The sequence below is a fragment of the Zosterops lateralis genome (genome assembly GCF_965231275.1).
Source record: "Zosterops lateralis genome assembly, chromosome: 13".
NCBI classification, from domain to species: domain Eukaryota; kingdom Metazoa; phylum Chordata; class Aves; order Passeriformes; family Zosteropidae; genus Zosterops; species Zosterops lateralis.
In genome coordinates, this window is record NC_139773.1 from 1,770,748 (window position 1) to 1,785,633 (window position 14,886).

General features: G+C 51.0%; 1 protein-coding gene across 1 annotated transcript; it reads left to right on the top strand.

Annotated features, from left to right (window-relative positions):
- Window positions 1–9,079: 9,079 nt before the first annotated feature.
- Window positions 9,080–11,051, top strand: LOC310914482 (mRNA export factor GLE1-like; the record flags this gene model as incomplete). The annotated part of the gene is made up of 2 exons (XM_083870644.1): window positions 9,080–9,133; window positions 9,273–11,051. 2 exons carry the CDS (start codon window positions 9,080–9,082, stop codon window positions 11,049–11,051), a joined length of 1,833 nt encoding a protein of 610 aa, XP_083726770.1.
- Between the last annotated feature and the right edge of the window lie 3,835 nt (window positions 11,052–14,886).

The following is a 14,886-nucleotide window of genomic DNA, read 5'->3' on the forward strand; positions in this document are numbered from 1 at the left end:
GCTTGAGCTCATCCATGGCCGCACACCAAAAGCAGAAACCAGCAGAGCAGCCGAGTGAGGAGGAATTCCTTTGAAAGTGGGAAGGGGTCAGGATGTTCCATTTCCCAGCACAGGAGAGCTGGGGCAAAGAGGCCAGGGAGTCAAGCAGAAACACTGGTCCACACAGGTCCAGCTGTTCAGATGTGCCTTCCACCACCCTTAACATCCTTACAATAGTTTTACACAGGCCAGGAGAAGGGCTGTTAAGTGAAGGAAAAGCCTGGAATCCAAACTGTGCAGGTTTTTTGTTTGATAGAGGCACAAGGAGGGCACTTGGCAGCAGCAGCAGCCCTGCTGTGGGGAGATCTTCAGGACTTACCTCCAGACAGGATAGACTGAGGGTCCAGCTGCCAGCTGAAGATGCTCCTTCCCTTGCTTGCCTCTGTGATGAGTGTCCGGATGAGGTGGGAGTTGGTGGGAGCAGGAGCATCCCCCCGGAACAGAACCTCCCCTCGCACCACCACCGAGCCATTCCTGGGAGGGACAGAGAGGAGACAGTGGGCTGAACACCTGCTGCCCCCCCCCCCCTTTTTTTTTTTTTTTCCAGGTGCATTTATCCAGAAATTCAAACAGGGATCCTTCAGGATGATGACACCAGGGAGGGAGTGTAGCCCTTCACAATGACCTGTCTGGAGCATTCTCCTGGGCAAGCCCTTCCCACCAAGATAAACCTGCAGCAACTTGGAACAAAACAGAGACCACCGCTTCATCCAGCAGGATCAAACCCATCTTTAGTACTCCAGTATTTATGTTTTTACTATGGGAAAATTTAAAGAAAGCTTGGGAACACAAGAGGAAAGAAAAAAACAGCCCACACCACCAAACATTCATTAGAGCAGATGTTTCTGCCCTTATCAGCCATCCACTCAAACATCCACCTCCCAGGATTCTGGGAGGCAAAGGAAAATCATTCACATGTGGTGTTTATGGCTGTAGTCACTCCTCTGCTGTGCACATTTCCCAAGAGAACAGAGTGTCTTTAGCAAAGTTAAGTGCAACAAGTTGCTCTTCTACACAGGACCCTCGTTAAGGCCAGGATGGATACCAAAGGCCACTGCTTCTACAAAACCCACCCCTCCACACCACCTGCACACTCACATGAACTCAAGGACATTTGCCTGCAGGAAGTTCTTGTAGCCAGACAGCATCTGGTTTAGCTGGAAGGAAGAAGCACCTGGTAACTAACTGAGAAGATTTTCCAAGCTCCCCTGCAAAGGGGAAATGTAGGGGCAGGTGGGCAATCAATAGAGGGAAGTCAGCTCAGCCTGCTAAGGGGAGGGCATACTGGCACCCCAGGGTGTGCCTGGGGATGAACTGGGATACCCAGAGCCACCATCCACATTCCTGGCAGGGAATACCCCAGCAATAATAGGGTGTGCCACGGCCCTGCTGGCTGCCAGAGGTGAGGGGAGCCCAGTCCCACCTCAAACCAAACTCCAGTGGAGCAGTGCCAGGGGTTTACCCACCTCCACCATGCTCAGGTGGGCAATCACCCAACCAAAGGGTGATGCAGCACACAGGCTTCTCACCCCAGCAGGGCCTGGTACAACCCTGCACCCCAAAGTGCCAAATCTGTCCCAAAATCCTCCACACCCACCATCAGTCTCACGTCTCTCTCCAGTTCCTGGTAGCTCTCTGAATTCCTGCTGCCCAGAGCTGGGGTGTAAGTGACACCCAGCAGTCGGAATTGCAAGGGCAGCACAAGCGGTGTGGGAAAGGGGTGGGATGCAGGGGGTTTCATCCCTGTGGAGCCAGGTTTGTCCTTCATCATCAGGTCAGCCAGGCTGAAGGCCTCTCTGGTGGCTGCAGGATGATGCTCCATGGCTGTGGAGGACAGCTGGGAGGTGCTGGAGCCACTGGACATGATGTAGGCATCGAGGGTCACTCCTGTGGGCACAGCCAGGGTCTGGGAGCTGAGCAGAGAGCTGGCTGCACGCCCAGCTCCAGGAGAAGTCAGCAGGTAGGATGGAGATGTCATGCTGCTGGTGGTGGCAGTGTGGTGCCCAGGCTCAGAGCCATGCTCTGCAGCTGGGTTTGTGGAGCAGGGGGGAAGCACAGAGCCTGGGCTGGCAAGGGTGGGCCCTGAAGATCCTGCTGGAGTGGGAACAGGTCCCACTGATGCTGTCCTTGCCTTGCTGTGTCTGGATTCTTCCATCCCAAACATTGGTCCAAGCTCTGAGGTGACACCTGTGGCTGCAGAGCTCATCCCAGTCAGGGTGGGACCTGCAGAACTGGGAGCCCTGGTCTCAGCTGGGGAGGCTCCAGTGGACACTGGCTGTGCAGAGGGAGAAGGCCACTCACTCTGTGTCCCCAAAGTGACAGCAGGAGCCCCAGACTCCGCCGTGGGATGGGAGGAAGCCAGCACGTGCTGATTGTGGGCACCAGGAGCTGTTACAGTGGTAGGAACCAATGTCAGGGCTGTATCCAGGAGTCCAGACCCATTTCCTAGAACTTGGGCCAATGCAGCATCCACCAATGGAACACCTTTCCCAGGCAGGGCAGTGCCAGCCATGTCCCAGAGCCCCTCAGGTGTCAGGGCAGGGGACACCCACACCATGCCAAGAGGCAGCTCAGCCAAGCTGGGTGTCCCTTGTGTTGGCAGAGCAGAGGCCACCACATGCTCTGCCATGCTGGGGCTCCAGGAGCCAGCATCCATCAGTGTCCATGTAGGGACATCTGGTGGGACCTGAGACCTCACAGCTGCCCCTTGGAGGGGCACCAGTTGGTCAGGTGCCACCTGCATCACTGCAGAGGGGCCAGAAACAGCTGAGGGGAGGGAAGGAGGGTGCAGCTGTACCTGGGAGGTGGCAGGGACCCCAGCAGCTGGCTCACTCCAAGCTCTGGAAGTGGCCTCAGACTCCCTCTGTGGGCTCTGGGGCTCTGCTGTTCCCACTGGCTGCCCCAGGCCACCAGCTGGAGTCACTGCTGGCGTCTGTGTGGCACCATGTGAGCCTGGCTCTGCTCTGTGGTGGCCTCCCCAATCAAGGCGGCGCCAGGGGCCACTCTCACTTTGCAGGAGCCGAGCTGAGGGAGCAGGCACCCTTGTGCCAGGCCACTGTGCAGGGGACAGAGTCACAGCCATTGCTGTGTCCAGCCTAAGCCCTTCTCTGTCCTCAGATCCAGGCTGCCACTGCAGGGAGGTCCAAAGTGTCCGTGTGGCCGCAGTCTGTGTCCCCAGGCTCTGTCCCTCAGTGGTCACAACTCCTTGGAGCCTTAGGAAGCAGCCCGAGGTGAGGAGGTCCCCACATGCTGTCACCAGACTGTCACCCACATCTTGCTGGGAGGCTGGTGAGCCTGGGGGACCCCAGGTGACAGCAGCCAGAGCCCTCAGACTGTAGGGGACAGCAGTGACACACACACATGAAGCCAGCAGCAGGAGGACCCTGAACCATATCCTGCTGGCAGGGACAGCAGCACACGGGGCCATGCCCGCAGTCCCGACCCTCTCAGCACGGAGCAGCGTTCCTGCCTGCGAGGCAGCAGCATCCGGTGGGCTTGGTGGTCCAACTCCTTGTCTCATCCTGGGAAAAGACACACAAAGAGCTCAGCTATGAAGGACAGCAGGAGATTCAGGATGGGGTTCTGCAGCACCCACATACCAGTACCTAGCCCATTCTCAAACTTCCAGAGCTCCTTATTAAAACACCTTCCTTCTCCCCAGCAGCCTCCCAGCTCAGGAAAGCCAGTGCCAAGCCTCAGCACCTCCTGGGAAGCTCCCAGTGCAGCACAGGGTTATAACCAGCCCTGGGCTCAGACATTTCCTGCTCCAAACACCCACCTTGTCCCCCAGAAACCTCCTCAAGGAGGCGAGGCCAGGCCTACCAGCACCCCTCACCTGGCAGCACCCCAGAAGAAGAAGGCAGCAAAGCCTAGCCAAGGCCTAGCTTTTATCTGGTTCCCCAGGTGGGGGAGATGTGGCTCCATTCCAGCTGCTCCCAATTAACACACAAACTCATCTGCACTTCCCCAGGTGTAAAAGGGTCTCAGCTCCCCTCGGCTGCTCATTAAGCCCTTGGCAGGAAAAGGAGGGAGTGGGCCTTCCCCTCCAGGCAGGATGGTCCCCAAACCCTGCCAGTGCTCCCCAAAACACCCTGTTTGTGAGGTTGTGGCAGTGTTCACCTGCTGGGCTCCAGTAACTGAGCCTGAGAATCGTGGATTGCAGCACTTGGCCTTGGGGATCAGGCAGATTCGGTGCCTGAGGGAGGATCACAAGGAGGAGACTCTCAGAGGTCCCCACTGGATCAGCACAGGCTATAGGAATGCACCTCACCATAGTGGGCTGTGCACCCCACAGTAGGATGGGTTTCCATATTATGGAAAGATTTGGGTTTCACTCTTTGTCTCATTTATAAGTTAAAAAAAAACCCCAAGACTTTGATGCTTTTCTCACCTTATTTGGCTGTCTGCCAGCACAGAGACACTTGTTGGGTCTTTAGAGCTGTACCTCAAAACCTGTTACTATTTCTCTTGGGCAGGATGCCAAGAATCCCATCTCAGTCATTACATTCTTTAAAAAAACCCCACAAAGCCCCTCATGGTATTTTTGGGATGTTTTAGCAGGTACAAGGATCCTCATTGCACCTGGCACAGCTTTTTTTCCACTGTTCTGTTTGTTATTTTCATCTTAATTAAAGCATTTTTGCTTTTCAAACATCTCCACTGATACCATCTTGCTAATATTTTTAAGCCTTTCTGGGGCTGTTGGCCAACCCCAGATGTGATTCAGCTGTGAGGAGCTCATAACACTCTGGTTCTCTGTAGCTGCCTCACAAAGCTGCATCCCTTGAGCACCCCACACTCTCCTGCCCAGTTTCTGATGCTCAGACATTCCCCAGCACCTTCTTCCCAGGCTGTCACCTGGGGAGGTTTGTGGAGGCTGAGATGTGCTTCTGTGATGGCATCCTGGACTCTGGATCCAGCCTCCAGTGATGGGACAGAAGGGCTGGGCACAGCACCTGTGGCTTGTTGCAGGGAGAAACAGGCAAGTGCAGTGGGTGGGGGATTTGGGGACCCTCCAACCCCAGGAAGGTCCCATTGTGCCCACACTGGGAAGCAGAGACAGAAGCAGGGCATGTCTGGAAACAAACCAAATTTTTTTAAACCAAGTGAGGCAGCTCTTCATATCCTTACAAAAAAATAAAGGGAAGGAACTTTCTTCCCCAGAACCTTCTATACATATAAAAACAACAACATTATTAACAAACACTGCTTTCCAAATCACTGTGCACAGGCATGGAGTGGTGAGGAGCAGTGAGGAGAACGGCAGCAGCATCCCCTTTACTCATTCCATCCACAGCCACCCCATCCTCACGGAAAACCAGGGAGGCACCCACAGAAACCCCCAGTAGCAAATACACCATTTGGCTGAAATAAGTACAGTTTGGGTCGGGTCATTTCTTCCCCTCCTCCCCCCCCCCTCCCCCCCCCCGCCCCGGCTCTGTTTTCTTAGTTTAAAATAAATAATCCCTGTAGTGAAACACAAAATTTGAATAAACTTTGTTTTGTTCCTCCACACCCTGCAGCACCTTGAAGAACACCTCAGTGATGAGTTTTTAAGGCCTCTGCTGTGTACCCTGCTGCAGCCCCCAGGGTGAGGGGATGTCCATTGGTCCTGGGATGCCTGTAACCCTTTGGGATGAAAGGATCCCTCCTTCCAAGTCTGGCAGCATCACTCCTCTCACTGCCCCTTTAGTCTCTACCAAGGTGGTCCCTAAACATACATCTGATCTTGGTGACCCTGCAGGACTCTGAGGAGCACCAAGCTGGGATGGCAGGAAGGAGCAGGAATCCCAGGTTGCTGGATGAGATATATCAGATGCTCTGCAGTGGTAGCTGGAGCAGCAGGGATGTCCCAGCAGGGCAGGGTGTGCAGGGCTACAGTGTAACAAAAATACTCAGAGCAGGCTTGGCAGCAGGACAGGGCCAGCCCAGCTCCAGCACGGCAGGAGGAGGTGACCTCAGAATTCCTGGGCACACGAGCAGATAGTGGTAGATTTCCTAGGACCAGATTTGATGGTGACAGTGAATTCTTCCCACAATAAGCAAGAGCTTGGCCATCCTCCTTCTGATGCTGAGAACAAGAGAGAGCAGCTGCCCCCAGCCCCATCCTTTTTCTGCCCCCAAAACTTGCAGCAATCTTCCCCATCGAAGAGAAACTCCCAGAGACAAAAGAAGTGTAGTCAGGTGTTACACTCCTTTGGCCACTTTGTTCTGCTTAAGTACCTATAAGTACCCATAAGCACAAGTATAAGTACCCAGTAGTTAGTTTCCTAGCAACTTATGGGAAAAAATTCTATAAGTAAAAAAGAATCAATTCTAACTCCCAACAGGAGCCTTGGATCCCTTTCTGGGCTTGGGCAGGGATTTGGGCAGCTCTCCTGCCAGGTCAGCCTTCTCCAGCCACTGCCACAGGAGCTCTGGGGAGGAGCGGGACACCAAGCCTGAAATTGTGTCACAGAGCAAGGTGTGCAGGGTGGTGAAATACTGCCCGACCTTGGGCTGGACACCACCGAGGTGTCTCTTAGGGCAGCAGGCTCCTGGTTGCCACCCGTGTTTTGGGGTGAGGAGTCCTCCCACAGGTGCTTCTTGCAGATCAGAATGGGGTCTGAGCTCTTGGCCCTCTCCAGGAACTCCTGGTATGGTGCCAGGCTGAAGACATTGTGGATCACAGGCATGGGTGGGGAGGACGACAAAGCCTTGGTGTCCCTCAGGTCTTCCAGCCTCTGGGTGGGGGTCACAGACGGAGAAGGGCGGATGAGCTCCTTGGCTGGATCCTTGATGCTGCAGGCATTTCCTTCCCCTGGTCCCCCATGGGGGGTGTCCTGAGGGACCAGGCTGATGTTCCTCCTCCCTGGGTACAGCAATGTGACAGCTATAGCTGGTCTGTAGCTGCACAGATAATTTGGCCTAACAGACACCAACTCGACCAGCCTAGCTTGTTAGAAGATAGAGGTAAAAAAGACTGCAAGCAGCAAAGAGAGCTGTGGGCAGTAGAGAAACCTGTGGGCAGCAGAGACACCTTTTCTTAACTTGCAATGCAAGATGTAACCAAAGGATGTATTCTATTACCATCTGTTAAAAACAGGTGGAGCAGTGTTCTTTATCTCTTCTACAACCCATTGTCACTCTGGGGAAGATATCTTCTGTTAATGGGCCATTAAGGCTCACTGCATGACTGATAAGATTACACCGTCCTGTTGGGAGATGCTCCACCCAGGGGGAGGAGCCAAGCCTTCCTACCTGGATATAATGTGAGATTTGGAACACCACAGATAGCCTTTTCCACTGGATTGCCAGAGGAAGACCAGACTCTTCTATGCCACCATTGGACCTTCAGAGGGAAACGACACCTTTCTATAGGATCACTTCTACAGAACCAAATCTGTCACTCCAGGAGGACTGCAGCCAACATTTAGGTGGACTGCTACCAACACCCTGACCAACAGGGTGTTAGGTTGTATCTCTGTCAGTGTTTTGTACTACTGTATTTTATTTTAATTTTTCTATTCAAGACATGTTATTCCTGTTCTCATCTTTGCCTGAGAACTTCTTAATTTCAAATTTATTTTTGAGGGAGGGGGGTTTACATTTTCCATTCCAAGGGAGGCTCCTACTTTCCTTTGCAGACACCTATCTTTTCAAACCACAACAGAGCTGCGGGCAGCAAAGAAAGCTGTGGATAGAGAACACTGCAGGCAGCAGAGAAAGCCAAGGGCAGAGGAGAGAGCTGTGGGCAGCAGTGAACACTGCAAGCAGCAGAGAGTGCTGCCGGCAGTGTAGAGTGAGGCAAAGAACAGCAGGAAGCCACGTGGGTCCATTTAAAGACACCACTGGGAGAAATGGAAGCGTGGGCATCGGTGCCAGAAGACTCTACACTACAGGTATGGACTCTGATTTTAACAAAAAAGAGGGATTGAACATGATAAACAGGCTTTACTGGCCTTAGTAGAATGGTGCAGGAGCCACAGACTGGATGTGTCCGAAGGGGCTGCCTTGGACTTAAAAACATGGGACCAGGCTGGCAGACATATACTTGCAGCAGCTGCCATAGGCAATGAAACTGCCATCAATGTCATCAAACCCTGGAGGCTCATTCTGGACCTGATAAAACAGTTAGAGAGTGAGCAAGATATGAGTGTGGCAGAGGGGAGGGTACTGGGTGAGTAGGGGAGGAGGACAGGTAGAGCAGCCACTGCACGGAGCAGCAACTCCTCAACTGGGGGTGACCTGACCACAGATCACCCTGTGGCTGCCCAGGACCACACCATAGCCCCAGGCAGGGATGATATGCCAGCCAATTGTCCCACCGTTTTGCAGAGCCATGGAACTAGCCCACACCAGGATGTGATGGTGGTAGAGCACACCGTTGGTGAACAAAGATATGGAGACAGCCCATGCTCCCGAGCTGAGTTAAACAGGTGTCCTGCAGCCCCCCAGAGTCCTGCTGCTCCTGGTCCTGCCTCATCTCCACATCCTGCTGTGCCAGCCCTTGGAGCTGCAATGGGCTGCCCTGCCTTTTCTCTGTGCCCTGCCACTTCAGCTGAGCCCACCGAGACCACGACCGCCTGCCGCAAAATGGCTGGATGCTGTGGAGCTGCCTCTGCCTGCTGCCAGGCAACGCTGGGCCACCATGAGATAACTGGCTGCTGCAGAGCATGTGGCTGCTGTGGAGCACGTGGCTGCTGCAGAGGGCTCTCTGCCACCAAGTCTGGCTGGGCAGCAATGACAAAGAAGCACTCTGTGACCAAGCCTAACTATGCTGGCTCTGCCGCTGCACTGCAGGGGCACCTTGCTCTTGCAGAGACAAAGCACTTTACAGCTGTTCCAATTATGCCTGTGCAGCCCTTCCAACAGTGTGTGCCAGACACACCTACACCTCCTGCTGCAGCACGTGCACCAGGACTGCCTCCTCCTGGAGCCCATTGGTCTGGCTCTGAGACTGTGCCTTCTGCCCAGCCTCTGCAGGGTGGGTCCAGCTGTCCCTGCAACTCAGGGGCAGGCCCGGAAATAAGTCATCAGAAATTCCCAGAAGAAACAGTAGATGGGGGAATCCCTCAGCAGTTGTCACCATGACTGCACTGCCACCATCAGAGCGGTAGGTTGCTTTGGATTGTACACCAGCAAGGGATGAGAGACAGAGCCAGAGCCATCATCCCTCAGTGGAGCCCCAAAATATCGTCACCATTGCCACATTGCCAAAAGCCCTGCCTGATCCTGTGACCATCTGGAAAAAGGAAAATGATCATCTTAGTCTCCTGGAAATAAATCAAGAAGTTGTTCCAGCAGTGCTGTCATCTAAAGCTGCAAAAGTCGAAACCTGCATTCAGATGTATGAAGAGATGCACAGGCTGAGAGCAAGGGAGAGGCTGAGACAGCGGCAGGAGCAGATGGTGAGGGCAGCCTATACCCAGGCCATTGAGCAGCTGAAGCGCTTTGATGAACTGAGAAAGCTAAAGAGTCATCAGGAATTCCAAGAATTGCAAGAAGTAATGGAGAACAGCTCAAAGAGGGCTCAGGAGCAGCAAGAGAAATTGAAGGAAAAACACAGACAGAGAGCAAAGGTATTGAACCTAAAACTGTGTGAGGCAGAGCAGCAGAGGCAACGCCAGGAAGAGCTGGAACGTTTGCTCAAGGAAGAGGGCCAGGAGAGACTGTGTCACCTTTATTCCATCCAGGAGGAGCTGCTGCAGCTGAACCAGCAGATTGATCCTAACTACAGGCACAAAGACTTGCCCAGAATCGATCTGTCTGCATACAGCAATCGAGGCAACCAGATCTGTGGGCTGGTGTCAGGGCTTATCCGTACCATGAACGAGAGAGGGTTCCCGACTCAAGCAGATGTGGCCAGCACTGAACAAGCCCTGCAGGAGATGCGAGGGTTGATATCCAGCATGCAGCAGGAAATCACTGCAGCCACAGAAGAAAAAAAGAGAAAAGATGAAGAGGAAAAGAAACGAAAGCAGAAAGAGTTAGAGAAAAAGCAGATGAAGAGTCAGACTCCTGCCCCTGCAGAGCAGTTGGGGGAAAAGCAGCAAAAGGAAGGACTTCAAGTTAAAACAGAAGAAAGTATCATGCAGCGGTACCAGCGGCTTCAGGATGCTGCTGAGCAATGTGTTGCTGCTTTCAGTGAAATTGGAAACTGCAAAGGCAACACTGAGGTGAAGAAGATAAGAACAAACTTGCAGAAAGCAGCTACAATCCCTGTGAGCCAGATCTCAAGCATATCAGGCTCTAAGCTGAGAGAGGTGTTTGACAAAATCAATAACCTGCTGTCTGGTAAGCCTGTTCAGACTGAAGGGCAAACGGTGCTGGTGACTCAGCATCCACAGGGGCTGGAGTTTGTTTGTTACAAACTTGCAGAGAAGTTTGTGAGACATGGGGAAGCAGAAGTATCCTTTCACCATGATTCAGCTTTCCCAATAGCTGTGGTGCTCTCAGGAATCTGGGAATTACACCCTCAAGTTGGAGACATTTTTTTAGCTCATCTACACAAAAAGTGCCCATATTCTGTGCCGTTTTACCCTGCTTGGAGAGAGGGGACTTCTATGGAGGAGTATCAGAGGATGCTTGGGTATGAAGTTCATGATTCTACAGTGGAAGAACAAGATCATTTTCTTAAAAGAATGTCAGGAATGATTCGTCTCTATGCTGCCATCATTCAGCTTTGGTGGCCTTATGGAAACAAACAAGGGGCACATCCTCATGGTCTGAGCTATGGATGGCGCTGGCTGGCACAGATGTTGAATCTGGAGCCTCTGGCAGATGTCACAGCTATGCTGCTTTTGGATTTCTTGGAAGTGTGTGGCAATGCTCTGATGAAGCAGTATGGGATTCAGTTCTGGAAAACAATGTTCTTTGTCCAGAAATCCTATATTCCAAGAATTGAAGCAGTGACCAGTTCTGGCCAGATGGGCTGTTTGTCACGTTTGAAGATTTTTGTGCAGAAATGTCTACAGGCAGAGGAAATTCCATTACCAAAGGGCATTCTGACACCTTTCTTTTGGAGAACATAAAGCAGTCTGTATTTCCTTTCCCCTTAAGCTTTAATTCAACAAGATTTATTTGTTAGACTTAGAAGCTAATCTTTGCATTAGATCTTTATAAGTTTTTGTATAATAAACTACTGAAACTTCCAGACTTTTCCTTCATATGTTTAATCATGTGGAAGATGCTTTGAATCCATTATCCTGATGGCTCTGGAGATTAAGGAATCTTGTACTGAAAAATTGCATGGTATTGTTTGGCTCATGGAAGTGAAAATACCCCAGAGAGCAGAGTAGCAAAAGCTGTTTACACATTGAATCACTTAACACTACCAGAACAATCCCCAAACCCACTAATCTTAAACCATTTCCTGCCATTACATTAGGTGATGCCCAGTCACCTAAACCTAAAGTAATGGTAAAAGACATTATCACAAACAAGTGGGAAGGTCCATGGCACCTCATTCCGTGGGGGTGTGGGTATGGTTGCATTTCCATAGACACCAGAAACAAGATGGATACCAGCCAGGTGTGTCTGCCTTGGCCCACGTCCTGCTCAGGACCAGAGACAACTCCCTCCTGATGTTCTACAGCAGATATTGTGCACCAAGGATTTTAACAACTTCTACACCTTTTACATGGAAATCTGGGACCTTTTGAATTGACTGTTTAAGGATTTTACCTATTCAAATGACACAAAGATTTTATAATGGGAAGACTTGAGTATTTTATCTCTATATATTATTTAAGACTATGAGTCATGAACTTGACAAGTTGTTTTCCATGTTATCTTCTCATGGTTTGCCTTGGGTTGCAATGCAAGATGTAACTAAAAGTAGGTATTCTATTACTATCTGTTGAAACCACTTGGGGAGGTGTTTTTTTCTTTTCTATGACCCATTCCTCATGACTCCAGGGGGGAGGGGCTGGTATCTTCTGTTAATGAGCAGCTGTTAAACCAGGTGGGCAGTGCCCTTATCTCTTCCAGCATCCATCCTCCCTCTAGGAGTTATCTGGTGTTAATGGGCCATCAAGGCTCACTGCACACTGATAAAATTACATCATGTCATTGTGTGATGCTCCAACCAGTGGGAGAAGCCAAGCATTCCTGCCTGGACAAAATCTAAGATTCAGAACACCAGGACAGCCTGTTTTCCACTGGATTCCCAGAAGAAGACTGCACCCTTCTATGCCACCACTGGACCTTCAGAGGAAAACTACATCTCTCTGCAGGATCATCTGTGCTCCAACAGAACCACATCTGTTACTCCAGGAAGACTTTATTGGACTGCTACCAACATCTGACCAACAGGGTGTCATGTTGTATTCTGACTCTGTTAGTGTCTTCCTTTTTTGTTTGTTTGCTTTTTTTGTACTACTACATTTTTATTTTTAACATTTCTAGTACAGAACTGTTATTCCCGTATCTTTGCCTGAAAGCCCCTTAATTTCAAAGTTATACTAATTTGGAGGGAGGGGGTTTACATTCTCCATTCCAAGAGAGACTCTGGCTTTTCCCTGACAGACACCTGTCTTCTGAAACCAAGATAGACTTTGGTGCCCAACATAGGGCACAAGGGCATTGAGAAAAGAAGAGTGAAAAAAGGAATAACTGTTCTTGAGTCACCTAATTTTTTTCTTTTGTGTGCACTGGATATAGAAACCTCGTTAAGTAACTCCATGTGGTCTACCTTGCCCTGGTTCAGGTGGTACGTGGCTGTGGCTGTATTTATCACATTTGCAGGCCCTTATCTAAACACGGGCCTTGTAACTAAGGCTACTGTGGCTGTCATCCAGTTTGCTTTATGGGTTAATAAAGTGAGGAAGTCATGGATTTTTAACTTCTTCTGGTAGGTGGGCACATAGATTTAGAGCTATCACAACTAACTGTGTGGTTTTGGGGTTACTTTAACAATGGTACCTACTGTGAGGAAATGACACTGGGGAAGATTTTTTTCCCAACCCTTCACCCAGCTCTTTGGGTCTACCCCACCAGTTTTTGAAGAGTTAAAATCCTCTCTGAATGCTAATGATATCATACAGTGGCTGGTGTTGCTGATAGGACTATTCTATTTAGCATTCAGAGAAAAGGGGAGATTGACCTAAATAACCACCCTGATACCTACCCCACAGAATAAAGATGCTCCCCCAGAGCCTGACACAGCCCCGGAGTCTAGGGATGCTCCCCCAGAGCCTGACCCTGCCCCACAGCCCACCTCAGAAATGAACCACCCAGTCTGGGTGGGGGTTCTGGTGAAGGAGATGGGCCAGATGCTAAAGAAGTACATTTCCTCAGTGGTGGTCTCATTAGCCCCAGAAAGTGGGAGACCCTCTCCTTGCCTCAAAGAGGGAGAGTCTAAAGGTGCAGCAATGGAACCCACAGTCGTTACAAGTGCCCAGGTTCCAGCTGAACCACAGGGACAGTCACAGCCAGCAGCACTTGCCCCTGTGGAAACAAAGAAGTATAAGATGAAATCAGAGCACCTAGGTAATAAGGATAAGAAAGGAGGGCCCTCACAACCCGCAGGGGAGCCCCAAGTTGAGGTCATCACTGAGTCCCTGATGTATGAAAGTCTATTCAATCTACAAAAATATATTGCAGGACGAGGACATGAGGCTTATACAGCCTGGCTACTTTGGGTCTGGGACCTGATGGGTACAGGTGTGCAACTGGATAGTGGTGAGGCAAGGAATTTGGGACCCTTGACCCAGGACTCAGGTGTGGATCAGGTATTTGTAAGGGAGCCAGGGCCTCTTTCTCTCTGGGAGCGGCTTTTAATGAGTGTAAGGGAGAGATTTGTCCACAGAGAGAGAATGCAGGAGCACCATCATAGAATGTGCTGGAAGACCCTTGAGAAGGGGACCCAAGTGCTGAGAGAAGTGGCAGTATTGGAGGTACTCTTTGGGAGGGCTGGACAGCATTATAATGACCCCAACAAAGTCAAGTACACAGGGCACATGTAGCGCAATCTGGCAACTCAAGGGCCATTTCAATACACCACCTTCATTGCAACAATTAATCCTGATTCCAACTAAGAGACAGTGGGTTCTGTCAACAACAGGCTCAGAAATTACATGAGAATGATCAGTGGCCTGATGCAGGCTCAGGTCTCTGCTGTGGTGAAGGAACTCATAGAGGAGATGAGGGAGGTGAGGGAGGAGATGAGGAGGAACAGTTCCCATGTGGCACCAGTGTGAGTCACAGGCCCCAGAGTCAGAGCCCAACGTCCCCCAGCCAGAGAGAGAGGGTATGAGCTGACCTGTGGTCTTTCCTGCGCAACCACGGGGAAGACATGGGAAGGCAGGATGGGAAACCCACTTCTGTCCTGACAGCACGGTGTGTGAGCTCAAGGAGAGAAACACTCACCAAGAAGGTTCCACTAAAATGAAGGTTGCCTCAGCCTCCCATGACCAAGCTGCCAGGTATTACAGAAGTGAGGACAATATGTCGGATCCCCTTGAAAGAATCTCTGTATGTATGCCCAGGAAGGAAACAATAACCAGTGCTAGAAGGGCCCTACCTCTAGCCAGGAAGAGGCACAGGAAATCGGGTCTTTGGATGGTGTGGATTTGATGACCTGGCACATCAGAGCCACAGAAATATGAAGCTTTAGTTGATACTGGTGTGTAGTGTACTCTAATGCCATCAGAACATGTGAGGGCAGAACCAATTTCCATTGCTGAGGTGACAGGGGGATCACAGGAATGGACTCTGTTGGAAGCTGAGGTGAGCCTGACCAGGAAGGAGCAGCAGAAACATCCAACTGTGACTGGCTCAGAGGCCCCATGTATTTTGGGCATAGACTTCCTCAGGAATGGCTATTATAAAAATCCTAAAGGACTCAAATGGGCTTTTGGGATAGCT